This window comes from Juglans microcarpa x Juglans regia, chromosome 3S (assembly GCF_004785595.1).
Source record: "Juglans microcarpa x Juglans regia isolate MS1-56 chromosome 3S, Jm3101_v1.0, whole genome shotgun sequence".
Lineage (NCBI taxonomy): Eukaryota > Viridiplantae > Streptophyta > Magnoliopsida > Fagales > Juglandaceae > Juglans > Juglans microcarpa x Juglans regia.
This window is the reverse complement of record NC_054599.1, coordinates 18,362,822-18,389,012: the sequence shown is the minus strand read 5'-3', so window position 1 is coordinate 18,389,012 and position 26,191 is coordinate 18,362,822. Positions and strand designations below refer to the sequence as shown.

General features: G+C 38.6%; 1 protein-coding gene across 1 annotated transcript in view; it reads left to right on the top strand.

The window, feature by feature from the left end:
* LOC121257161 (phospholipid-transporting ATPase 3) overlaps positions 1 to 24,833 on the top strand; it is a 34,048-nt gene extending 9,215 nt beyond the window's left edge. Inside the window, exons 8-27 of the mRNA XM_041158068.1 lie at positions 3,164 to 3,270; positions 4,087 to 4,152; positions 4,304 to 4,425; positions 4,563 to 4,647; positions 4,786 to 4,863; positions 4,956 to 5,072; positions 5,361 to 5,507; positions 5,589 to 5,693; positions 10,236 to 10,378; positions 11,107 to 11,208; positions 11,344 to 11,407; positions 11,499 to 11,711; positions 17,562 to 17,727; positions 17,851 to 17,930; positions 18,032 to 18,271; positions 22,275 to 22,496; positions 22,572 to 22,739; positions 22,946 to 23,308; positions 23,397 to 23,503; positions 24,295 to 24,833. Of these exons, the coding sequence (XP_041014002.1) occupies positions 3,164 to 3,270; positions 4,087 to 4,152; positions 4,304 to 4,425; positions 4,563 to 4,647; positions 4,786 to 4,863; positions 4,956 to 5,072; positions 5,361 to 5,507; positions 5,589 to 5,693; positions 10,236 to 10,378; positions 11,107 to 11,208; positions 11,344 to 11,407; positions 11,499 to 11,711; positions 17,562 to 17,727; positions 17,851 to 17,930; positions 18,032 to 18,271; positions 22,275 to 22,496; positions 22,572 to 22,739; positions 22,946 to 23,308; positions 23,397 to 23,503; positions 24,295 to 24,601 (3,002 nt within the window). The 3' untranslated portion in view covers positions 24,602 to 24,833. The remainder of the gene's footprint in view (positions 1 to 3,163; positions 3,271 to 4,086; positions 4,153 to 4,303; positions 4,426 to 4,562; positions 4,648 to 4,785; positions 4,864 to 4,955; positions 5,073 to 5,360; positions 5,508 to 5,588; positions 5,694 to 10,235; positions 10,379 to 11,106; positions 11,209 to 11,343; positions 11,408 to 11,498; positions 11,712 to 17,561; positions 17,728 to 17,850; positions 17,931 to 18,031; positions 18,272 to 22,274; positions 22,497 to 22,571; positions 22,740 to 22,945; positions 23,309 to 23,396; positions 23,504 to 24,294) is intronic.
* The last annotated feature ends 1,358 nt before the right edge of the window (positions 24,834 to 26,191 follow it).

Below are 26,191 nucleotides of genomic sequence, written 5' to 3'. Positions count from 1 at the left end.
AGAAAACCCTAAGGCTAACCCCGCCGTCACCCTTCACTTAAGGCACTAACCGGCGCCACCCTTCACCTAAGATACCCCACCATCACCACAGACAAGGCCGACGGACTCCGGTGTCTCTACTGAAGCATTTTCAGAGTCGATCCTCCCTCCGGCGACCTGGAATTTCTCAAATTTCTCGGAGACGTTGAGGAGATTTCTCGGAGGCGTTGTTGACCGTCGTACCTATGCCTCCCCGACGCAAACAAGATCGACAGACTCTGGCGACTCTTCTGAGGGCACTCCGATGTCGGTCCTCCCTCCGGTGACGAGATTCAGAATCGTCAAGGAGATCTCTTGGATTCAAAATCGTCAAGGAGATCTCTCGGACCATTGTTCGTCGGATCTGTGCCTCCACCACCACAGACAATACCGTTGGGCTTATGCGACTCCTTTGAGGGCACTCCGACGTCGGTCCTCCCTCTGACAATTAGATTTTCTCAAGAAACCACTCCTTTGATTTCGCCTGCGCAAACCTACTTCAGATCTGCATGTTTTGGGAGATGACGCCGGAGATGACGAAGTGAGAGGAAGCTTGATGTTTTGGGAGATGATGACGCGCGAAGCAGATTCGTTTCAGATGGAAGATGAGAGGTGGTTGGTTGAAGGTGGAATAAAAAACTTTCATTTTTACGAAAGATGGAGGAAATAACTTTCGCATCTCTGAGTGTAGTAAAAGGATATCTAAGTTCATGTGCCTACGTGGGACGACAACTTCATTGGTTGGTAAGGGGATAGAGGATTGTTTAGAACTCATCTGTCATGATGGATTCTTCAAGGAGTTAAGGATGGGTAATGGAGTTCTCATCATTCAACAACATATTAACGCAAAAGGCAGTTTTTCGCAACTTTCAGAATTCCGAAATGGGAGAGGTTTGTTGGTGATCTCTGAAGGCGCAAATGACATCGGATGGAAATGTTTTCTGAATTCCATTCAAAGCGTCACTGGGTCCAAAGCCGCTGTTCTGAAGCATGCAAACAGAGGGGGAGTTTGTTGATGGAAAGATAGTGGGAAGGCCTTCCTCAGTCAAAGGTGCCTCATATGCCTCGGTGTTGAGGTCACCGACGGGTAATATGGTCGAGAATAGCTCCGTGGCGGAAGGAAAGGGCAAGACACTTGTAGGAGACAAAGGCTGTTGGGTGAAATTGGGAGAAGTGGAGGGTAAGCACCATTTGATGCAAGGTGGAATGGCTGCCTCGATCGAGTGTTTGAGTGTGGGAGAAGTGGAGGGGGTTTTGTGGGCTGTTAAAGCTCAATTGACGAGAGTTATAGAGTATGTGAGAGATCTTGTGATTAATGTGGATAAGGAGTTGGACCTGATCATGGATTTTGGTGGTGGGTTGAAAACGGATGAAAGGGGGGGGGGTAGATCCTACAGTTTTGAAGGCCTCAAGTGTGCGGCCAAGGGTACTTTGGCGCTATTACAGATAGGGTCATTGGACGCCGGCATCAATGTTCACGCTAGTTTGCTGTTTGACTGCCCTCAGTCACTAGTTGCAATTGGGGTTGGTACCTTTTTCTAGGGTTCACTTTCAGTTGAAGATAGGGGTCCTTCCAGGGTTTCAAGTACTTTGGAGAAGCAGACGAGCTTCTTTCAGAAGATGAAAATGGGGTAACAGAAGGTAGTGCTCCCCCTGCCTGTTCTATGCCTCTTGAGGGAGTAGTAAGATTTGACAAAGTGGCACAGAAAGGGTTGTCGGGGGGTGGAGCACCTACAAGCAATGTTCTCGTCGATGAAACGACGACGCCTATGCCGAAGGTGAAGGAATCTCTAATGGTGACAACAATAATGGACAACAACAATATAACTTTTGAAGAGGTTCGGGATTTGAATGCAGGATACTGCGGGGAGGAAATTACGGGTTTATTGTTGGTGCCTTGTAAGAAGGAACGTCTAGGGTCGTGAGAGCAATTGGGGACTGTGTCTGGGGATAATGTTGTTCCCCGGGTTTCTCTTCTTTCGACAAACAACATAGCGGGTTCACCATCAGATTGAGTTTTGCATAAGGTTAACGAGATTCAGCATACTGTGAGGCTTTTTTATGGAGGATGTGAAGGCCAATTTAAAGCACTACTCATTGCGAAAGAGGCAGGCCACTCGCTTGAAACCAAATTAAGTTTTAAGAAAAACAATAAGTTAAAGCGTCTTTCTTGGGCAATCAACTACGAAACTAAGAGAGGTAGCTCAAGTCGAGGGAAGACGAAAGGGAGGGCATTATGAAGACGTCCTCATAGAAGGAGTTTCGGGTGGAGTATTAGTCTTACGAGGGTTGGGGGTTGGGGAGGCATGTTCTATCCCAATTCGGGCTTGATGTAATTTGGATAGATTTTTAATTTTCATGGGCTTTTTGGGTCATCTAGGGCTAGCTAGTATGGGATAGGTGTTTTCTTGTATACGTCCAGTGCACTTGGTTACTTCTATTGATATATATAATATTTTTACTTATAAAAAAAGGATGAGATGAGATGATCTGTGATTAATAGTGAAATGATTTGAGTTAAGATGTTTATGGGATTTTGGAAAAGGAGTGAGAAAAAGTCGAATAAAAATATGATAAAGTTAAAATCTTGTTAGAATATAATTTTTTAATATAATTTTTGTTTGAGATTTGAAAAAATTGAATTATTTTTTGTGTTTTGTTTGGAAGTTTAGGAAAGTTGTAATGATTAGGTAATGATTAGATGAAAAAGTTGAAGATTTAAAATTAAAAAATGTTTGTGTTTGTGCTGTTTGGATATTGAGATGAGATGGGATGAGATGAGAGTATCTTGCTATCCAAAACAGGCCTTAGTGTTGCAGTGCACTACTGTTATTGCACCCATTTATAGACCACTGGACATTAAACTGTAACTTTTTGTGTTTAGTCAAGCTGAGCTTGAGATAATTGAGTTCCAATCAGGCAAGTCCGTTAGGGGCTCAATCTTGGCCCAAGCTTTTGGGTCCAAATCCATATCTTTCTTGTTTCAATTTATGACAAGTTTCTTTTTCTGGGGTATTTCCCTATGTAGTTTTCTTGGGTACTTGGGTACCGCCTTTTTTTGGTGCTTTTTAATAGATTTCATTAATGAAAAAAGCGAAAGGAAAAATGGAGAGTACTTTTAGAATGATTTCTTTGTTTATTGCAGGTGAAGTGCAGTGTGAGCAGCCAAACAATTCATTATACACTTTCACTGGCAATCTTATAGTTCAGAAGCAAACATTGCCTCTCACTCCAAACCAAATTATGTTACGAGTATGATATGATTTTTCTTCCTTGCAACATTGGGTTGTTTTTTTATTCAGCTTTATGTTTTAGTAGCTCAGTCTTTGCCATTTAATATGTTCTTCCTGCCCTTATCTGCTAGGAATAGGTTATATAACTTTTATACAAGACTGCTATGTTGCACTTGAATGTTCTGTTGATCTTGGTGGTTTGTTTGAAATGCTTTCTTTGTAGGCCTGGCATTGTACCGGTTTAAATATTATCCTAATGATCGGAATCATGTTACCCATTTTTATTATATTGTTATATCTGACGAATGAATGGTTTCACTTGGAATGTGGTTCTTCTATGACCTGTGTGGATTCTTTTGTGGGAGAACAAATGCATATGTACGGTGTAGAGTTGCTTATTTCTGGGATCAAATTTTTACTCATGCTCCAAGTGGTTGAACACTTTATGGCAACACCCACATTTTCTCTTTTATTGGGTTTGTTAGATATTTAAATTAAAATTTATAGTTTTGGGGGAAGCTTGTGTAGGCTTTGTATCTACACAAGTGTTTTATTTCATTAATAAAATCCTTATAGATATAAAAAAGAGAGTCCCTTTTTTATGCTCATAATCTTTATATCATTTGGTAATTTATAGTTTTGGGGAAGCTTGTGTAGGCTTTGTATCTACACAAGTGTTTTATTTCATTAATAAAATCTGTATAGATATAAAAAAGAGAGTCCCTTTTTTATGCTCATAATCTTTATATCATTTGGTCATTGTTGATTTTGAAATTTGCTCTCCATAGGTGGAACATAGCTGACTTTTACTCGTTGGTTTTACTGGTGTTTTCAGGGGTGCAGTCTCAGGAATACGGAATATATAGTTGGGGCTGTTATTTTTACTGGACATGAAACAAAGGTTTGATATCACGAATTACACTGACATAAACAACAACTATTTGCTCTCTTACTACCTCCACTCTTTGATGTGTGTGGTATCTGCCCCATTGGGTCATTTATCTATTGATTAATGTAAGTTCATTTTAATGGATGTCTGGATTTAATTGCAGGTCATGATGAATGCCATGAATGTTCCTTCCAAAAGAAGTACATTTGAGAGAAAACTCGACAAACTTATCCTTACACTTTTTGGTGTTCTATTTACAATGTGTCTTATTGGAGCTATAGGCAGGTTTGACAATTAGGAATTTGCTAGTCTGTACATGTTTGTGGATATTTTAATAGTTGCGATCAATTTTTTTTTTTTTTAATAATTTATAGGTGCAATTATTCACATTAGTGAGTTTTTGGCTTCTTGAAACTCTGCAGTGGTGTATTCATAGACCGCAAGTACTATTACTTAGCTCTCACTAAAAGTGTGGATGATCAGTTTAACCCCGACAACCGATTCTTGGTATTTATGCTTGTTATGTTGATTTGAATGCTATAGAATGAGAGAAAAGTTACTTATCAAAAAAAAAAGAATGAGAGAAAAGTTGCATGGTTTTTTCCTTAACATTTTGTCAGTTGATTCTACTTATTGGTTTTTCAGGTTGCCCTTCTTACAATGTTTACCCTGATTACTTTGTACTCCTCAATTATCCCGATTTCTCTTTATGTTTCCATTGAGGTAGGTTCCTTAGTCTGTTATACTCTGTGTCTTAGCAATATGTGGGGTTGTTTAAGGATAACTCCTTAACGATTTTGTAATTACTATTTCAGATGGTTAAATTTATTCAGTCCACCCAATTTATCAACAAGGACTTACATATGTACCATACTGAAACCAACACCCCAGCACTGGCTCGGACATCCAATTTGAATGAGGAACTTGGACAGGTAAATTACTCCCGTACTGACATTCTTGAGTGAGTCACAACAAGTGGTCTTTATTATTTTTGCTAAATAAAAGAAAATTTGGTTATGATAAGTGAGATATTGTTGTTGTCATCATCACCTTCAGTATATGAAACAGTGAAATCTATTAGTGTTTGCGGAAGCATCTCTTTATCTGCTACATTGTTAATATAGTTGATCAATAGTGGTGGTTTACACTTTACAGTGTGAATTATGTTGTTCTACTCATCCAAAAAGAGTTATACTGTTCTGAACTGCTGCTGTAATCAGGTGGAATATATATTTTCTGACAAAACTGGAACTTTAACAAGAAATTTGATGGAGTTCTTTAAGTGTTCAATCGGAGGGGAGGTGTATGGCACTGGTGTCACTGAAATAGAGAAGGGAATAGCACAGCGTAACGGCTTAAAAGTGGAGGTATACATTGCTGTCATCTTATGGAGACTGATGATTTCTGTTTAAACCGAAGATAACTTTGATGTCATTAAATTGTTACAGGAGCCGAACTCAGACAATGCAATCCATGAGAAGGGCTTTAATTTTGATGATGCTAGGCTTATGCGGGGAGCTTGGAGAAACGAGCCCAACCCTGATGTTTGCAAGGTATATACTGTTCTGAGTGGGAACTGGATGCAGTATTGTTTCCATATATTAAACACGAACTGAATATGACGTTGAACATTAACTATGATATCAAAATTGGTATAGGACTAAGTTCTGATGCCAAACTAGTGCAAACTGATATAGGACAAGAAACCTAATACCAAATTAATGTGGGATAAACGGTTATGATACGAGAATCTGATATAGAATGTTGCTTGAACATTTGTACAGTACCGTGATCAGTACTATTGCGAACACTAACATTGTGAGTAATATTGCAGTTATTATAGCATGGTGAACAGTCTTTTTGGATTTTTGTATGCAAGCCTTTTTTGGAGCATGAGTGTTTTAGGAGGTTTGTTTTAGGCTCCCTTTGGGTAACTACTATTCATTATTTTATCATTACTTTTCACCTACTTTTTACTACTATTCACTATTTTATCATTACTTTTTCACTACTATTTACAGAATATCTGAGATTACCTCACTACGCAAATTTTATTTATTGGTATATTGGTTTTGACTTCTAAAGTTAAACTAAATGACTAGTAGAGCCAACAAATCAAATCCCAAATATATAAGAAAACCTATCGAGTGAAAGTTCATTGTTGGTTTTTTTGGTGGATGTGAAATCCTACTATTTACCTCCAATAATCTGGATTTCCCTTAGAGAGGTGCTACAACCAAATCCCACAAAAGTAAATCCACAAATTGACATGGCTTCATGTGATAAGTTAGATTTACTTTACAATAAAAATAGCTTTACAATCTAACATACCACATCAAGCCACGTCGGTTTGAGGATTTACTTTGGTGGAATCTTTTTGGGGCCAAAGCATTTCTCTTTCCATTGATATCTTTAGTTAATAATTGTTTAATGCTGATTGTTACTATATTGTAATTGGTGAAAGGAATGTTGAAAATGTTGTTCAGACTTTATCAAGAATACTACTCATTTATTTTAGGATATATGGAGGTGGGCACTTTCTTAATCTATTTGAATTGGTTAGTATTGTTTGATTCCTAAGCGAGCCATCAAGCGATAATTGTTTGTCCCCCACGATGTCAGAGTTGTTCGAGTTCATTTGAGAAGAAGGTCTTATGATATTCCTTTGATTGATGGCAACTTTATGTGGTCTAATAATTGAGAATCTCTGACATGGACCAAGACTGATAGATTCCTCATATCATTGGAGGGAAGGCCATTTTCCTATTTTCCCAATTGCAATAAGTTGCTAGATATCAAGGATATATCAAATTTGAGAACGTGGTTCAAATATGAGGTTTTGTGGACAAGTTCAAATAGTGGTGGATGTCATATACGTGCCAAGCTCTCCTAGTTTTGTTTTGGTGAGCAAGCTGAAAGCGTTGGAAAATAATTTATAAACATGGAACAAGTAGGAGTTTGATCATACTTCAGAGGGATACTCTTGAATGAACTTTATGATATCAAGGTATACTCTTGAATGAACTTCATGATATTGAGGTAATGGTGGAAGGAAGAACATTCTGGGGAAGAGAAAGTATAGAAAGACGAGACAAGGATCTCTCTCTTGGAAGAGTTTAGTTTGAGATAGAAGTTGAGGGTGCTTTGGTTAAGGGAGGGCGACAAGAACACTTAGTTCTTTTAACAAGTGGCTAATTTGAATTGGAGGATTAATTCCATTGAAACCCTAGCTATGAATGAGACAGTCTCGTTGGATCCTATAGATATAAGGGAACTTATTTTGCAATTTTATACATGTTTTTACTTGGGAGCAGTTTGCATCAAGACCTAAATTGAGGGGCCATATAATTGACTCCATTGGTGTCGAGGAAGCCATGTGGTTGGATCATGATTTGGGGTAAGTGAGATTTTAGAGGCGCTGAAACTGAAAGAAATGAATGGGACTTATGGTTTCTCTATGCCATTTTTCCGCACTTGTTGGATTATCATCAAAAGAGACTTCATGAGTGTTTTCCAAGTGTTCCACAGCTGGGGCAAGTTTGAAAGAAGTCCTAATGCTACATTCATCGCTCTCATTCCTAAAAAGTTGGATGCTGTGGAGATGAAGGATTGCTGCCATATTAGCCAACTGGGAGGGGTGTATAGGTAAGCTCCAAAGTTCTAGCTAACAGGCTGAACATAGTATTGGAAGAGGTCATTTCCAGGTCCCAGAATGCCTTTAATAGGGTGAGGTAGATATTAGATCCAACTTTTATCATCAACGAATTCCTTGATAGCAGAATAAGTTTGGGGGTTCCTGGGTAATATGCAAATTGGAATCTAGAGAAGGCTTATGATCATGCTAATCGGGCTTTCCTGTTGTATATCTTGCAGACGTGTTTTTGGGGAGAAGTTCCTGAGCATTGTACACTGTATTTCTGTAGTCCATCTCTCTATTTAATAAATGGACACTAACTGGCTTCTTCAATAGTTTCCGAGGCTTTCGGTAAGGAGATCCTCTATTCCCCTTGCTGTTTGTAGAATGCTGGTTGCCTCTATAGAGAGGATGCTTTTATTAGGTTTCTTTGTGGGGCATAGAAATTCTGAGTTACTTGTGTCGCCTCTACTTTTGCAAATGATACACAAATTTTTTGCAAGGCCAATCTGGATCATTTTCAGCATATACGTTGCATTTTCTTATGTTTTGAAACTACATCTGGGTTGAAAATCAACTTAGCCAACCAGAGTTGGTTCTGAGAGGAGCCATAGTAGACGTAGGAGGTTTAGCCCATATGCTTGGTGGATGAAGTACTTGGGTCTTAAAGAGATGGTGTTCAAGGCAAAATTAATATGGCGTGGCATCCTAGAGAATTTTAGGAGGGTGAATAACTTATGAAGATATATGGAACATCAGATAGCTAGGTGGAAGTAGCAGATGATTTGTTTTATAAGTAAGAAGAATAATTTTATTAATTCACATAATTAGGCAAAGCCCAAGTACACAAGAAGTATACAAGAGATGAATCTAATTACAAGCTAAGCACTGTGAAAAACAACATATAAGTCATTAAAACTAGCCCCATTCAATACAATAGCCGAAGCCCAAAGTATCAATGTATGAAAGAAAAAGTCCCTGAACCCTCCCAATGAATGCTCCCTATTATCAAAACAGCGGCTATTCCTCTCATTCCAAATGTACCACATTAAGCATAGAGGCACCATCTTCCTAATAGCCGCGATTGGATGATTGCCCCGGATACCTCTCCAACATGACAATAGATCTACCACCCTCCTTGGCATTACCCATGAGATACCAAGCCTAGTAAAGATTTCATCTGCCAATTCACCATCTCTTTTACACGTAAAACACCAATCTATTGTAAAAAAACCACGCTTTCTCATCTTGTCAGTAGTCAATATTTTCCCATGGGAGGCCAGCCAGCCAAAGAAAGCAATTTTGAGAGGAACATTACTCTTCCATATGCTCTTCCATGGGAAGTCGATGGAAGAATAAAGTAGCAGATGATTTAGAAGTGGATTTTTATTTTGACAATCAACAATGGAATATCAATCTTTATTCAAGTAGCAGATGATTTAGAAGTGGATTTCCTTTCTCTGTTTTCAATGTACTGCATATAATTGGATTAAGCGGAGGCATAACGGACAAAATATGCTGGAACTCTTCCAAGCAGGCTTTTGAGATTCGCTCATATTACCATGCTCCATGCCCCCATGTTGGCAAGTTTTTTTGTTTCCTAGAAAAGCATTTGACGCAAGAAATTCCTAAATGAGTGACATTATTTTTGGTCTGTCTAGAGTAGAAATTAACTTCAGACAATTTAAGGCATAAGTAAGTTCTAGTGGTGGATTCGTGTTGCATGTCTAAGAAGAGCGGGGAATCATTGGACCATCTATTATTGCCCTGTGATGTGGCTAGAGTTTCGTGGTCTTGTTTTTTTTGTCACTTCGAGATGCAAGGGTTATGCCTTAAAAGGATAATGGGCTCATGGCTTGCTGGAAAGTGTAGAAGGGCAGTCCATGTGATTCAGAAGTTGGCGGATGATCCTGTTATGGTATTGTTGTTTATTTGGGAGGAACAGATTGCTCTTCCAAAAACCTGGAGAAGGGGTGCTTGAGATAGAAGAATGTGTGTTTAAATCTAGAGAAATGATTTGTACAGTCCTAGGGTATGTAAGTCCCATGCACTTCCTTTGAAAAAAGTGGACAAGTTTGGGATCCACATGAAAAATCCCACTTTTGATGGTGGGCCCCACTACTTTTCAAAGGGAGTGCGCGGAGCTTGCTCATCGTAGGACTGTTTCTAACATTACTTTTAAATCTATGTATGTTTGGACGATGGCTCACTGAAATTTTTCTACTACATTGTATGTCCTCTTGCTTTACTCGCCTATCATAAATGGGTGTTCTCTCTTGTATACTTCTTGTGTGCTCAAGTTGCTCACCTTTGCACTTATTTGTAAATTTTATCGATAAAAAACATCCTAACAACCTTTGCTTCTAGATACATTATGTTTGTGATCAGCATATGCATGTACCATGGAGCATGCATACTCTTTGTAATGTTATCTCTTAGCTACAATATGTTTTGAGTATAGGAGTTCTTCAGATGCCTTGCTATATGTCATACTGTACTCCCCGAGGGTCACGAAAGCCCGGAAAAAATCACTTATCAAGCTGCATCCCCAGATGAGGCTGCTTTGGTTACTGCTGCAAAGAACTTTGGCTTTTTCTTTTACAGGTTTGTGCTTGCTGTGCTTGCCATCTCTCCCATGCCTTATTGAAGAATGGATTATTTGCTTTGTCAAGTTTTCTGCCTTGGGTACCATATTGTTTAATATTTTGATCGGTAAACAAAATTTTATTGAGAATAAGAATTGGCAATAGCCCAAGCACTAGGGACATATACAAGAGCGTCACCTATGCATGATCTCCATAGTTTTTAATAACGTAAAGTAGCAAAACCTGATTGATCTCTGCTCCTTCTGAGCCAGAGCAAAAATAAAAGAGAACTACAAGATAATAACATCAACAAACTGGGGAAATTAACCTGTTTGTCTTAATGATCTTCTAAAATGAGGGTTCTAAAAATTAGTTAAAACTCATTGACTTGGATAAAGAATACATCAACTCATCTATTCATTTGCTGTGAAAAGAAGAACGAATAGCAGAATTTTATTTTCAAGGGGGACACCGTCGACAACAGTGGTTTGTGAATCCTCTGTACCTGTTGTGGCTGTTGTACCTACTGCTAGATTGTCTTACGGGATTGAACTGTTTTTGTTGATTGCTGAGGTTTAGTTGGGCGTGGTTCTGAAGAAAGTCTTAAACCTGAAAGCTTTAGTTTTTATACATAAACAACTTTTAATGTTTGGATACAACTGCGGGTTCTGGTTCTAGTTCTGTGAGATCTGCTACCATTCAAGGGTATACAGCTTGTCTTGAGACTAATGATTTTCTGATTCTCAGGCGTACACCTACAATGATTTATGTTCGTGAATCTCATATTGAGAAGATAGGCAAAATCCAAGACATGTCTTATGAGATTCTAAATGTCCTTGAGTTCAATAGGTGTGTATAAAAGTTTTCTATTTTCTTTTCCTTTTGGAGGGGTGTGTTGAGGGGAGGAGCTTTCAGTAATTTATATTGGTTTACAAGTCTATTGTGGACCTCGCTAACATCAACTGCACCATGGTTTGTAATTAGTACAAGGAAGCGTCAGTCTGTTGTATGTCGCTATCCAGATGGCCGACTGGTATTGTACTGTAAGGTAATAATTTCTTGAGGCTTATAAATAGGATGGACATTGCTTGGCTGTTGAAAAACAAAATAACAATCGGCTATATATCTTCTTTTCACAGGGTGCTGATTCTGTAATCTTTGAGAGACTGGCTGATGTAAGTGACGATCTAAAGAAAGTAACGAGGGAACACTTGGAGCAATTTGGATCTTCTGGATTGCGTACACTTTGCCTGGCCTACAGAGATTTACATCCTGATATGTATGAAAACTGGAACGAGAAATTTGTCCAGGCTAAATCTTCTCTGCGAGATCGTGAGAAAAAGTTGGATGAGGTATATCTTTCTGGACACATGTATGTTTTTCCACCTGGAATTGATAGCATTTTTTGCCTGAATTTTTTCAATCTGTATTACTCATGCATTTGAAAAAAAAGTAAGTTATTGTTTCTATAAATGACACTGTATCAATGTTCTGTAGTTTAATGATGCTGTTTTAGTTATGCAGTTTTTGTTATGTACTGGATTGCGGTTTATCACTTACTGCAAAATGTCACAAGAATGAAATCTTCAAGTCTGTAGATTTCAATTTTGTGTGATATGTTCTGCAGTACAATTTCTTACATGTTTCAAGTGATTAACATGCTGAATTCAAACTCTGAATTAAGGAAAATGTTGCAAGAACAGTGTTTTCAACCCTTTATTCATGAATGTTGATGTCTGTAATTCTTGATACTTTATTTGTTTGTATAGCGTGTGAAAAGTGTGTCGTCTCTTAAGTTTTTGTGCTGAAATATTTTGACACTTGTTCATTTTTCCTACACACCTTGCAAACACGTAGTGGCATGTGATTCAAGTTTTCGTATTGCATATTTGCCTTTGCTTTTAATCGAAGCATGCTGTTAGTTCTTTTTCTAGCATGAGATCTTTTTGATAAGTAGTCTTTCTAGTATGAAATTGTGTATGGACATGCTTTTATTTACTGTCACATTGATTAGTCTTTAATTTTGTGAGAAGTTATTCCAATGGTTTCACTTTTATATATTAGAATACTGCTAGACAGGGATGATCCTTAATCTTTCATTCATTGTCCCTGTTACGATTCCCTTTTTCTTTTTTCTTTTTTTAGTTTTACCAATAGTTAGTTGAAGATGGAGCGTAGGTTTTGGACTGAAGCAAAGAGATTCGTGATTAGTAGGAAAGGTGTAAACTTTTTTTGTATTGAGGAGCAGGAAGTTGTCTAAGGCCCCATTTGGATAGTAAAAGTGTTTCATCTCATCTCATTTTATCATTACAACTTTCCAAATTTTCACACAAAATCTAATAAACAATTCAACTTTTTCAATTCCCGAAACAATAATAATATTAAAAAATAATATTCTAACAATATTTTATTCAACTTTCATCTCTCATCTCAACACACTATCCAAACGGCACCTAAGTCCCTTCATCTCAGTGGAGGAATGGTTGTTTGGATGGCAAAGGTGGTGGAGGATTGTCTTAGGTTATCAGGCAGTAAGGAATCTTTTCAGACTAAAAGGGAGGGTCATAGAGTTTTTATAGTCCAAAGATGTCAAAATGCATTTGGAAGGTTTGTGAAGCTGATTGAGTTTGGCACTGGTATGGGGAATGGTATCATCCAGAAGGGAGGAAAGGATGTGGTTGGGCAGGTTTTGCAAGAATAGTGAGAGAGATGGTAGATTTTAGAAGCTCTGTTTCAGCTATTGATAATAGAGTTGTCCTTTTGAATGGTGGTGGTGAAAGGGATATCAGAGGTAAGAAGGTGATTTCAGATACATCTTTTAAAGGTGTTAATCATCATCGTGAAACTTCTTACTTCTCTAATGAATCCTAGGCAGGAGGTTTCTGGTCCTCAGCAAATTTATGGTAATGGTAAAATCAGGAAGGATGAGTCGGTGCGGGATGGTAGCAAAGGGAATGATGCTTTGTGGTGGAAGCAGTTTGATGAAGTTGAAGGGTCTCTGTGGCATGTAAGGGCAGAGTTAATTGGTTGGAATGAGAGGTTGGAGTCATGTTGAAGAAGGTAGATGAAGGGTTGGGTTTGTTTATGGGTTTGGGCCTTACTGTAGTGGATAAGGAAGAGGGAAATGGGAAGCTGGAGCAACGGAGTGGGCCTAAATGTTATAAAGATAATAAGGCTAATGGGCTGGATTGAGGCCCAGTTATCAAGCATGGTCAATGGAAGGAAAAGCCCCTATGCGAGAAACATAACTCCAAAAGTCCGAATGGTGTGGAGGCCCAGCCCAAGGGCTCGATGGCTCCGTCAGGTACTTCGACGTCACAGATAGGGTCAATGACGGCAGACGAGTCTTCGAGAGATTCTCCGACAGTGGCTCTTCCAACGGCGCATCTCCATCTATATGGATCTGAAAACCGAAAATCTGAGAAGGCACATATCAAACCCTCGACAGCTCAGATGGGCATGAGTTCAACATAGAAAGGGACGATGGTGGTTGTTGAATCCTCTAGGGGTACTCCGGTGGTGAGTCTGACTCTGGCGAAGGGTGGATTGTCGATTTTGTATGAGCCCGAGGTTTTGAGGGGATTTTCTAATCTCGACAATGGGAGATTTTTATCTCAGCAGTCATGGGATTCTATTGAGTTGTGTTCTGGAGGTTCTGAGCAGGTGTTTGACAGGGTGGAAGTGGAGGATGTAATGGGAGAAGTGGATCTGAGAGGTAAAGTCTTTGGGTCTATTGTGGAGTATGCATCTAGGGTCCCTTGTACCTAGATGTTTAATGCTGAGATGCAAATGGTTCTTGGTGGGGAGGAGGATGCCGAGGCAAGTGAGTCAGGGGAGTTGAGGGAGTCTGATGATGAATTGGACCCTAATCTGTTGATTTCAATACACCCTGAAATTGATTGGCCCAATAATTCATCTGACTGGGTGTTGAGGAAAGTGGACGGAATCAAGGAATGCGTGGGAATCTCTTGTGTCGGTTTTGAGGAAAAGTTTAGAGCACTTTTAATAGCTATAGATGCTGGTCAACCTCTTTTGGCTAGATCTGCTTCAAAGGAGAGGGAATTGAAGAGATTATTGTTTTCAATAAATTATTACTCGAAGGGAGGAAGTGCCTTTAGGAAAAGGCAAGGAGAGGGCTGTCTATAGACATCTATGAAACCAACGATCTTATCTTGGAATATGAGGGGGCTGAACGACTATTGAAAACGTCTTCAGGTAAAGAATTTGATTTGTAAGTGGAGGACTGATGTTATTTGTTTTCAAGAAACCAAGCTGAAACTGGTTAATCAAATGGAATTGTCAATGTGTGGGATGGGTTGATTTAGTTTCGAAAGGGGCATCGGGTGGTATTATTGTTATGTGAGATAGGAGGGTAGTGGAGATGATAGATTATTATGTGGGAGAATTTATGGTGGCTTGTCGATTCAAGAGTGTGGAAGATGGATTTGAATGGGCTTTTGCAGGGGTTTACAGTCCTAATGTGGATAATGTTGGAGAATTTTATGGGATGAAATGATGGGTGTTAGCTGCTGTTGGGATGTTCCTTGGTGTTTTGGCGGGGATTTCAACATTACAAGATTTCCTAGTGAGTGATTGGGGGATAATTACTTTTCTTGGGTCATGAATACTTTTTCAGATCTGATTTTTGAGCTTGATTTGATCAATTTACTGTTGGTGGGATTTTACGTGGTCCAATGGAAGAGCATGGTCTAAGCTGGACAGATTTCTGGTTTCGGCTTCTTGGGAAGTTCATTCTCCTGATTTGAGCCAGAAAAGGTTACCAAGAATGTTTTCTGACCATTATCCTATTATGTTGGAATGTGGGGGGCATTTTGAGAGGGCATAGGTGCTTTAAATTTGAAAATATGTGGTTGGAGGATATTATGAAGTTTTTTTCTTGAATTTTATACATTTATGAAATTTGAGAAAAGTGTCAATGCTACATTTATCGCTCTTATTCCCAAGAAGGTAGGGGCTGTGGAGATGTGGGATTTTCAGTCTGTTAGTTTGGTGAATGGGGTATATAAGATCATTTCTAAGGTGTTAGCTAATCATATGAGTGTGGTGTTGGGAAAAATTATTTCGAAACCTCAAAATGCTTTTATAAGGGGGAAACAAATTCTTGATTCGGTCTTAGTTGCTAATCAATTTGTGGATAGCAGAATTAGATTAAATGAATCTGGAATTTTGATCAAATTAGACATGGAAATGGCATATGACTATGTTAGTTGGGATTTCCTCTTGTATCTACTTGGGAGGTATGGTTTTGGAGAGAAATGGTGTATGTGGATCAAGCATTGCATTTCGACGTTGAGATTTTCTATTTTGGTGTTGATACCCCGGTTGGATTTTTTAATAGCTCACATGGTTTGAGACAAGGATATCCGCTATCTCCTTTTCTTTTTGTTCTTGTCATGGATGCGTTGACTAGAATGATTGAAGTGATGGTAGAAGGAAGGTTCTTGTCGGGTTTTGAGGTTGGAAATGAGAATTGGAATAGCATTAAATTATCTCATCTTTTTGCTGATGACACTTTAATTTTCTGTGAGCCCAATCAAGAACATCTTCGATCTTTGAGAGCCTTGTTATGTTTTGAAGCTGTCTTGGGTCTAAGGATTAACCTTAACAAGTCTGAAATTGTTCCAGTAGGTGCAGTAGCCAATATTTTGGAGTGTAAGATTTCCGTTGGGCACGTCTCACAAATCTGTTTTGATATGGGATGGGGTGATTGAGAAGCTCGAGAGAAGGTTGGCTGGATAGAAAAAGCTATACTTGTCTAAAGGGGGACGGATTACCTTGATAAAGAGTATGTTGTCTAATCTTCCCACGTATTTTCTTTCACTTTTCCCTTTGCCAGCAGGGGTTGCAAAAAGAATTGAGAAAATTTATCATAATTTCTTATGGGGAGGTATAGGAGAGGAGAAAAGGTTTCATTTGGTTTGTTGGAACAAGGTTTGTCAACCAATCTCTTGTGGAGGATTGGGGGTGAGAAATTTGAGGATGTTTAACAAAGCACTTCTTGGGAAATGGCTTTGGAGATATCATGTAGAGGGAGATGCTTTGTGGAAGAATGTTGTTGCTGTTAAATATGGGAGTGGGTGGGGGATTGGTGTTCTAATGAAGTTGGGGGAGTGTATGGGGTGAGTTTATGGAAGTTCATTAGGAAAGGTTGGGGGGAGTTTTCGAAACATATTATTTAAGGTGGGGAAGGGAAGAGGATTCTTTTTTGGCATGATATTTGGTGTGGGGAATCAGCTCTCAAATCTGATTTTCCCTCTCTTTTTAGGATTGCAAGGGATCAAAATGCTGCAGTGGAAGATTATTTCCAACATACCGATAATAATATTTTGTGGAATGTTGATTTTATTAGAGATGTAAATGACTAGGAAGTGAATGTTGTTTTTGATTTTTTGGGAAGAATTTATATTTCAAAAGTGATGCAGGGAAGAGAGGACAGTTTACTGTGGGACCATGCTTGAAATTCCAGGTTTTCAGTTAGTTCTTTTTATAAGGTGCTGACTTGTCAGCCTGGTTGTGTTTTCCCTTGGAAAAGCATTTGGAGAGTGAAGGTACCTCTAAGGTGGCGTTTATCAGTTGGATGGTTGCTCTAGGGAAAGTATTGACCACGGAAAACCTTAGAAAACGTGGTTTGTGTATTGTTTGATTGGTGTGTTATGTGCAAGAAGGATGGTGAATATGTAAATCATCTCTTTCTTCATTGTGAGGTGGCAAAGTCTTTGTGGAATGAGGTTTTTGGTCGGACAGGTATATATTGGGTGATGCCAAAGGAAGTTGTGGATCTTCTTGCATGTTGGAGAGGTTTTGAGGGAAGGAAATGTTAGCTGCCAAATGGAAAATGATTCCTTTTGCTGGAAAGGAATGTGAGATGTTTTGAAGACAGAGCATTCTTTCGGAGAACTTCGGAATTTTTTCTTTTCTACTGTGTTAGTCTTTTTCCTGCTTAGTAGAGTGTATTAGGTATTTCCTTTGTATACTTCGTGTACTTGGGCTGTGCCTATTCATGGTAATAAAATCTCTTATTAATTTAAAAAAAAAAAGTCTTTAATTTTGTGAATCAAGTGTTCATACATGAGCATGATGTTAGTTCTTTTTCCACTTCGTTTAATTTTCATGTGTGCTTTAATTTGGTTTATCTTTTATTTGGATGCAACTATTTCAAAAAAAATATAAAATTTATGCAGGTGTCAGAACTCATAGAAAAGGATCTCATTTTGATTGGGTGCACTGCTATAGAAGATAAGCTTCAAGAAGGAGTACCAGCTTGTATAGAGACTCTTTCTAGAGCCGGTATTAAGATTTGGGTACTGACAGGGGACAAGATGGAAACGGCGATAAACATAGCTTATGGTAAGTTTGTTTAGGACGAGAGCTTGTGCTTCTTCTCCCTTTCTCTCAAAATTTTAATTATTTCCATTTCCTAAATTGCGTCTGCAAGTAAGTGAGTTTTCTCTTTGTGCCTATTTGCTGTAGCCTGCAACTTAATTAACAATGGCATGAAGCAATTTATCATCAGTTCAGATACTGATGCGATTAGAGAAGTTGAAGATAGGGTAAGCAGCATTTTTTTGGTCATATGTTTTTACACTTGGATGTTGGAAGCATTGATTCAAATCATTTAATGTATATGTTATTAATTCGAAGCTGTTGTTAGGGTGACCAAGTGGAAATTGCGCGCTTTATCAAAGAACAAGTTAAAAAAGAACTGAAGAAATGCCTCGAGGAGGCACAGCACTATCTTCAGACACTTTCTGGACCAAAATTAGCACTTGTAATAGATGGAAAGTGTCTGATGTATGCCTTAGACCCAAGTTTACGTGTGATGCTACTGAACTTGAGCTTGAATTGTAGTTCAGTTGTTTGCTGCCGAGTTTCTCCTTTACAGAAAGCACAGGTGAGGTTCTGGATATAACTTAACTGAATTATTTCCTATTTGAGCACCAAATGGAGCAAAATAGATGAATTTATTTTCCATAGCTGTATAAGTTCGAGTTGTGGTTGATGCATTTGCAGAATGTGTGTTGTATCGGTGCTTCATTTTGTTCTCTTTATGAATAATTTATCCTGTGCTTGGATTTGGTTGCTGTGTGAAAATTGTGAAATTAGCAGTCCATACCATGCCATGCCATGCCATGAGATCAATGTGATGCCACTGTATCATTAAAAAACTTCTCGCCTGTGGATACTTGGATGTGGATTGAAATTTTATTATTCTTTTAATCCGTTAAAATATATATTTGTTTTGATTTGGTTTGTTTTAAGGCTCTATTTGGGAATACAACTGTTCAAAGATATTCTCAGACTACTTCACTACTATTCACAAACTATTTACTACTATTTCACTACAATTCATAGACGATGATTTCACTAGTATTCACAGATATTCTGAGATACACATTTGTTCTTTTAACTTCTTTTTTTTAATAAAATTTTATTGAAACAAGTAAATAGGCATAGCTCAAGTATACAAGAAGTATACAACAGAGAACACCTAGTTACAAGTTAGGATCTAGAAAGTGATACAAAAAAGTCATGTAAGCTGGCTTCGTTAAAAACATTGGCAGAAGCCCAAAGAAATAAAGTATGGAAAAAGAAACTTCTAAGCTCATTCAAAGAGCGTTCCCAATCTTCAAAGCTTTTCAACCATTCCTTTTAAGCCAAATATATCACATGAGACATAAAGGAATCATTCTCCATACATAAGCAATTTGGGTATTGCCCCGAAGCCCTTTCCAACAAGCAAACAAGTCCACCATCCTCTTGGGCACCACCCATGCAAGTCCTGTCCTTTTAAAAATCTCAGCCCAGAACATCAATGCCACCTCACAGTGAAGTAAAAGATTATCCACAGCTTCACCATTCTTCTTACACATGTAGCACCAACTTATCACAATGAGTCCACACTTTCTCAAGTTTTTCATAGTCAATATTTTCTCAAGAGATGCAGTCCAACCAAAGAAAGCAATTTTAGGCGGCACTTTCTCCAAATGCACTTCCAGATAAACAAAATATGATTGTGACACAACAAAGCCTTGTACAAAGTTCGCACAGAGATGAGAGAAGTTCCTATTCCCAATATCCATCCAAAGCATCCTGTCCTCCTCAATACTACCAATGTTCGAAGCATACATGCTATATATTTTTTAACATACAGTGTGGACCATGGTGATTTCATTGGATTTTCAGAAGTTCCTTATGTAACTCCACAGGAGTTTGGCCAATCTCTCACCCAAACCCTCAATATTACGGGTTGAGTTCACACTACAACAATCAAAATAGAATGAATTTTCAATTGAGCACCAAATGTTGTTTGCCCATGAGTAGTATGATGTGATACCGGGCTTTGAATATTTGTTCAATGGTGAGATTGGCTAAATTCCAGATAGTGGAGTTCCTTAAGAGATGAAGAGGATCTGTATCTGTTGGCTGACAAGTTTTGAACTTTAGTTTAAGTTTCCGTTTTGTTGGAACATTTGCATCTAAATCTTATCCTGTTGGTGTGAAGTGGAAGTAATGAGAAGTGAAGTATGAAGTGGAAGTAATGAGAAGTGAAGTATGTTGGTCAAGGTTCATCACTATACCATAGATTGTGTATAGTGAATGGGATCCCACATTGCTTGGGAGGGAGAAGTTTAATCTTGCTATAATGATTCCAAGGGACTCCAGTAGTAAACTTGACCAGTCTTTTTGGAGCATGGATTTAGATGTGGCTTGGTCTTACCTTGGGTTGACAGAAATGGTATTAGAGTCAATCTCAACCAAAAGTGTGGGACTTGAACCGTGCCACTTATGATGGAATGACCTGACAAGGATGTCGAGGATTCAAGCGGAGAGATTGTAATACCTTGGATGTATAGTGAATGGGATTTGACATTTCTTGGGAGTGAGAAGTTTAAGCCCTTTATGACGATTCCAAGGGACTTCAATTGAAACCCTAACTAGTCATTTTGGAGCATGGGCCTAGATGTAGCTTGGGCCTTTCTTGAGTTGTTATAGAAATATTTGAGCTCTAACACCAACTTTTTTGGTATCCTCAAAATCTTGCTTGCTTTTTTCACTTCTTAGACACCATAATAAGCATGATGGGATCATCTTCCACAAAGGTGTGCACTAAGGGTTGCCAAATTGCCATTTCGAACATGTTAGGAGTTCCACTACCCAAGAAGGCATTGCCAACCTATCCCAGAAAAGGCAAAAGATCGTGTTCCATAGGATGCTAGCAACCTCACACTATAAAAGAAGATGATTCACCTGCTACTCACTTTTCTTGCACATGCAATCACAAGTAACCAATATTAAGCCTCGCTTCCTCACGTTGTCCAAGGTAAGAATCTTCCCTAATGCCTTATCCAAGTGAAAAAGCCACTCTGGGAAGAGCTTATTTCTCCAAATAAGCTTCCAATGCAAAGGGGGCCTGGCCTGCCTTCTAAGACTGTTGAGCATATCTTGGACCACTTAACAAGAAGGAACTTGTGCTCCATCCCCATATCTCTCCATAGGAAATCACCGCTGTAACTTCTCCAAATGATTAGCACCCAGACGGAGTAAGAAGAGTGACATATAATTATTGGTGGGTAAGTTGGATAGCGTGCTTTTGATCAATGTGCTCCTACCATTCCTTTACAAGTTCAACAGCTTCCAGCCAATTAGACAATGCTCCATCTTCTCAATAGTTTTATCCCACATACCTTTGGTTTTGAAGGGAAGCCCAAGATAGCTCATGGGTAAGGAAGAGATCCACAACTCAAGATGTTTGCCAAACAAGCTACATTCTAACTATACCCATGAAAAGTAATTTAGACTTGGCCAAGTTGACCTCTAGATCAGAAACTGCTCAAGCCATTGATGTAAACAATGCTGGTAGCTGAGATTGTCATGGTTGGCTTCACAAAATACTGCAGTGTCATATGCAAATAAAAAATGATAGATGCTAAGCCCAGTTCGATTCCTAATGCCTATTGAAAGACCTGACAAAAGACCTTGAGCACCGTGGCAGAAATCATCATACTCAGCCTCATAACAATAACAAAGAGTAACGGGGATAAGGGTTCCCCTTGACATATGCCTCGAGTACTGTTGAAGGAGTCCATGGGGTGCTATTTGGTGTTTCAGCTACAGCATTTCTCCCCAAAACTGTACCTATGAGAAATTAAATTTAGAAGCCCCGATCACTTGATCGTAGGGCCTCTTCAATGTCCAATTTGCAAATCACTCATGGCTCACTTTACCTAACCTACCATCCAAGCATTAATTGGCAAAGAACTGAGTCTATAATTTTCCTTCCATTGATAAAGGCATTTTGAGAGTTGGAAATGATCTTCAATAACATTGATTTTATTCTATTTGCAAGAACTCTGGCCATAGTTTTATAAACACCGTCCACTAGACTCATTTGTCTGGAACTCCTTGACATTAACCTCCCCTGACTTCTTTCGAATAAGGACAATGAATGTAACTTTAAGGTTCTTCTCAAAGTTGCCTGTCGAGCGAAACTCATGAAAACCATCATAATTACTTCCTTCAATACATTCAAATGAGTTTGGAAAAAGGCCGTGGAATAACCATCTGGATCTGTTTGCCTTGTCTCCATTTAGGGCTTTCAACACCTACCACACGCTTTCACTACAACCAAAACCGATCCAAAGAGCACAAGATTGAAAGCCTAGGAGGTTTCAGATGGTTTCAAGTTTAATATGTCTTGCTTTCAGAAAAAAAAAAAAAAAAAGGGAAAGGAAATGCCTTCATATTAGGAATATTTACCGTGCAAAATGAAATTAATTATTTTTTTCTTTCTTTTTTATTTTTTGATTGGTAAACAAGATTTTATTGATCATAAGAATAGGCCTTTTAATAGCACGAGGAAGTTCTTGTGATACTAACGAAAAGGTACATAGCAGGTAACAAGTCTGGTTAAAAAAGGTGGACAAAAAATTACACTTAGCATTGGTGACGGTGCCAATGATGTTAGCATGATTCAAGCTGCTCATATTGGCATTGGAATAAGTGGGATGGAAGGGATGCAAGCGGTGATGGCTAGTGATTTTGCGATTGCCCAGTTTCGCTTCCTTACAGATTTGCTTCTTGTGCATGGACGGTGGTCTTATCTTAGGTTATGCAAGGTCTGAATTTTGGTTAGCTTCAAAACTGTGTTAATATAACTTGAGTTGTTACATTCATGGTAAATTTTATTGCAGGTGGTGACATACTTCTTTTACAAGAACCTTACATTCACATTGACTCAATTTTGGTTCACCTTTCAAACTGGATTTTCTGGTCAAAGATTTTATGATGACTGGTTTCAGTCATTGTATAATGTTATATTCACTGCACTGCCTGTGATCATTGTGGGGCTTTTTGATAAGGTACAACATTCTTTCAGGCCATTTAGGACGTCAACTTTTTAATGCAACTTTATTGAAGCAATTGCATTTAGTTTGGTTGATCACTTCTGTTGGGGAAACATCCATCAGAAGGCCCTATCTCAAAAAACAATTTGCTGGTTTCATTCTCTATTTTTACTAGTTTTTGTGGAATGCTTGATTGATTATTTTCTCGTGTTTTTTGCCAGGATGTCAGTGCAACCCTTTCTAAGAAGTATCCTCAACTCTATAGGGAGGGAATAAGAAATGTCTTTTTTAAATGGAGAGTTGTGGCAATATGGGCGTTCTTTTCTATCTATCAGTCTCTCATCTTTTATCACTTTGTTACCACTTCCAGTAAAAGTGCTAAAAATTCATCAGGGAAGATGTTTGGTCTCTGGGATGTTAGCACGATGGCCTTCACTTGTGTTGTAGTAACAGTCAACTTGCGACTTCTTCTGATGTGTAATTCCATTACAAGGTGGCATTACATTAGTGTTGGAGGAAGTATTTTAGCGTGGTTTGTTTTCATTTTTATTTATTCAGGAATTATGACCCCAATGGATCGACAGGTGGGTACTTAGTTTTTGGTTTATCTCTGTCCAACCCTTTTAAATCATTCTAAATGCTAACTTACCTTTTTTTTAACATTCAATGCAGGAGAATGTTTATTTCACCATATATGTCTTGATGAGCACATTCTACTTTTACATTACTATTCTTCTTGTTCCCATTGTTGCCCTTTTGGGCGACTTCGTCTATCAAGGGTAAGAAATTAGTCTCTGAGAGCACTCTGTAGCTTTTATATGTGGATATGTTGCAAGTCTTTTTATGCACTCTCAGGCTTGAATATGCATGTTTTCAATGATCGACACAGCTAAAGGTTATTGGTTCTAGGAAGGGGCTGGGTTGAACTGACCAAGTTTGTAGCAATGCCATAGTGATAGGGCTCATGTAGTAGGTTGCTTTTGGAGCAAGGTAGTACATTCCTTGATTTGGCTCATATGGTTTTTTGGAGCATTGGCCCGGATGGTTTGCTGTCTTTCTTGGGTTGGCCCTTTTCAGGTGTGGAAGATGATTTAGGAGAGTGTTTACTTTATCCGAAATGGGCCAAGGATGAAATAGACAGCAACGTGTCTCCACAATATTTACTTATAAAAAAAAAAAACGTATCAAGGATATGATACCAAGGCATTGACCAGTCTTAGTTTGGTTCATGTTTCTGGTGATTACTTATTCAGCCTACACACTTGGTGAGGTCGTTTTCGTAAAGTATGGAGCTGGTTCTCCCAATCACATGCCCGATTTAAAGTTACTGGAGAGTATTGTCGTGATCGACCAGAAGGACGTGACCATATATAGCATGGTGAAGGCTTTCACCTCATATTGCATTTTATGCTTGCTCTTCACTGTGTCCCTGCAATAAACTAGTACTATTATCATTATAATCTGCACCTGAACTTTCTTTATTTGATAATTGAGGTACAGTTTTCAGTTTGATTTGTGGAGCGTGCATGTCTTGTTTGGCTTCATTAATCTTTGGTTTTTCCTGATGCAGGATTCAAAGATGGTTCTTTCCCTATGACTATCAGATTGTTCAGGAAATTCACAGGCATGAAATTGATAATACCAGCCAGACAGATTTTCTGGAGATTGGGAACCACCTTACGGAAGCTGAGGCAAGGAGATATGCGTTATCTCAACTCCCACAAGAGAGATCAAAACACACTGGCTTTGCTTTTGACTCACCTGGGTATGAGTCATTTTTTGCTGCACAGCTAGGCATCTATGCCCCTCAGAAGGCATGGGATGTTGCTCGGAGAGCCAGCATGAGATCACGGCCAAAGATACCCCTTAAGAAATAGTCTGAAATGATAAATTTTGCTGTACAAAATTTTTCATTTTGACCATTTCCTTTAGAGATATTTGCAGAATTAGCTTGTGCCATATCTAGTTTTTTCTTTCTTCTTCCATCCATTTTTTCAACCCGGAAATCTGTTCTCTCTTGTTGAACCTTACCGGTTACCGGGCTTGCCACTGATGTAGATTTACATCTCAGCATTTTTTGGCTGTGCAATATAATTTGGTTTTTAGCCTGATGATGTATATATTGATTAGCATCTACGCTTGGCTCTACTTGTATTTGTTTATTTTCTGCTGTTTTATTTGGGCATGCTCTCATATGACATGATGGGAACGTGGAAAGCTTGTAAATAAAGCTTTTTCTAAAAGGTATTCATTCAACACGCTTTGATTGACGAGAATTTAATTAACTTAGCACCAAGAACAGTAACTAAGCTCTGTAACAGGGAGAATGGAGAAAAGAAAGGAGAAAGGGGGTTTAGAGGGAATAATTCCTCTTTAGCAGTACATCTAAACGCTGGTTGAAAGCCAAAATGGGGTTCTTCACGTCCTGCTAGGCTATATTTTGTTAAATTGTTAGAACCATTACAGGGCTATAACCAAATTAATTCTGCAGCTTACTTGGGTAGTCCAATGTGAATGCTAAGGGCTAACATAAACACAATCTTCAATATCATTAACGACCACGAGTAAATAAATAAAAAATTAAAAACTTGAGAGACGCTTTGAGCCCTCTTGCTAAATACACGATAAAAAGTATTTTCTTTTAAGTCAAATAATTAAGATGTTTGTGGCTTTAACAAGAATAAGATTGGTTGTCTAAAAGTACTACTATAGGGGTAACCAAATTAATTCAAAGAGACGCTTTGAGCCTCTCTTGTCGGAAAATTATTAGGTAATTTCATAATATGAACGATGTAGTACTCTTCATCTTATCATAACATGCTATATAGTTATGTTATAAACACTAATTTTAATTGACATGATATTTTATCATAAGATGAGTACTACAACACTCTAGGAGTACCAAGTGACTGTACTTTGAGAATATCTAATAGTTACTCTCGATAAGTTTTATTCCATTCTTCTACTCAGAAAAATAGTCAAATCCCCAGTCTTCTAAGTGTATGCTATTGAGGCTGCATTCCTGAATAATATCGTCGAGATCCTTTCTAGTGATTAACATCCCTAGCATGCAACCAACAACCATCAAGACAACTTACATCGATCTTCCCCAAGTCTTCATATATATCCTTTAAGGGGTATATATGAGCGTTGTTCACCCACAACACATGATCAATTGCATGCATTATTGGGGTTTTCAGCTTCCCCAAGTCTTCCTTTCCCATCATGATTTTCTTGTTTTCTCTATCCTTTTTTTATACAATAAATAAGCTAATTGTAAGGGGGGTTTCCCGCCCTATCGGCCCATATAGCAACCCCACGAGGGACGACGGGGGAAGTAAGTCAGAGAGCCCAACCAAGTCCAACGACTCTTCTCCAAAAGGAGTCAGTGGGCCTCTGTAGAGTACTTGGCCCACGAGCAAAACCTACCCACGAAATAACCCATGTATGGGGAAAGTTGACGGTAG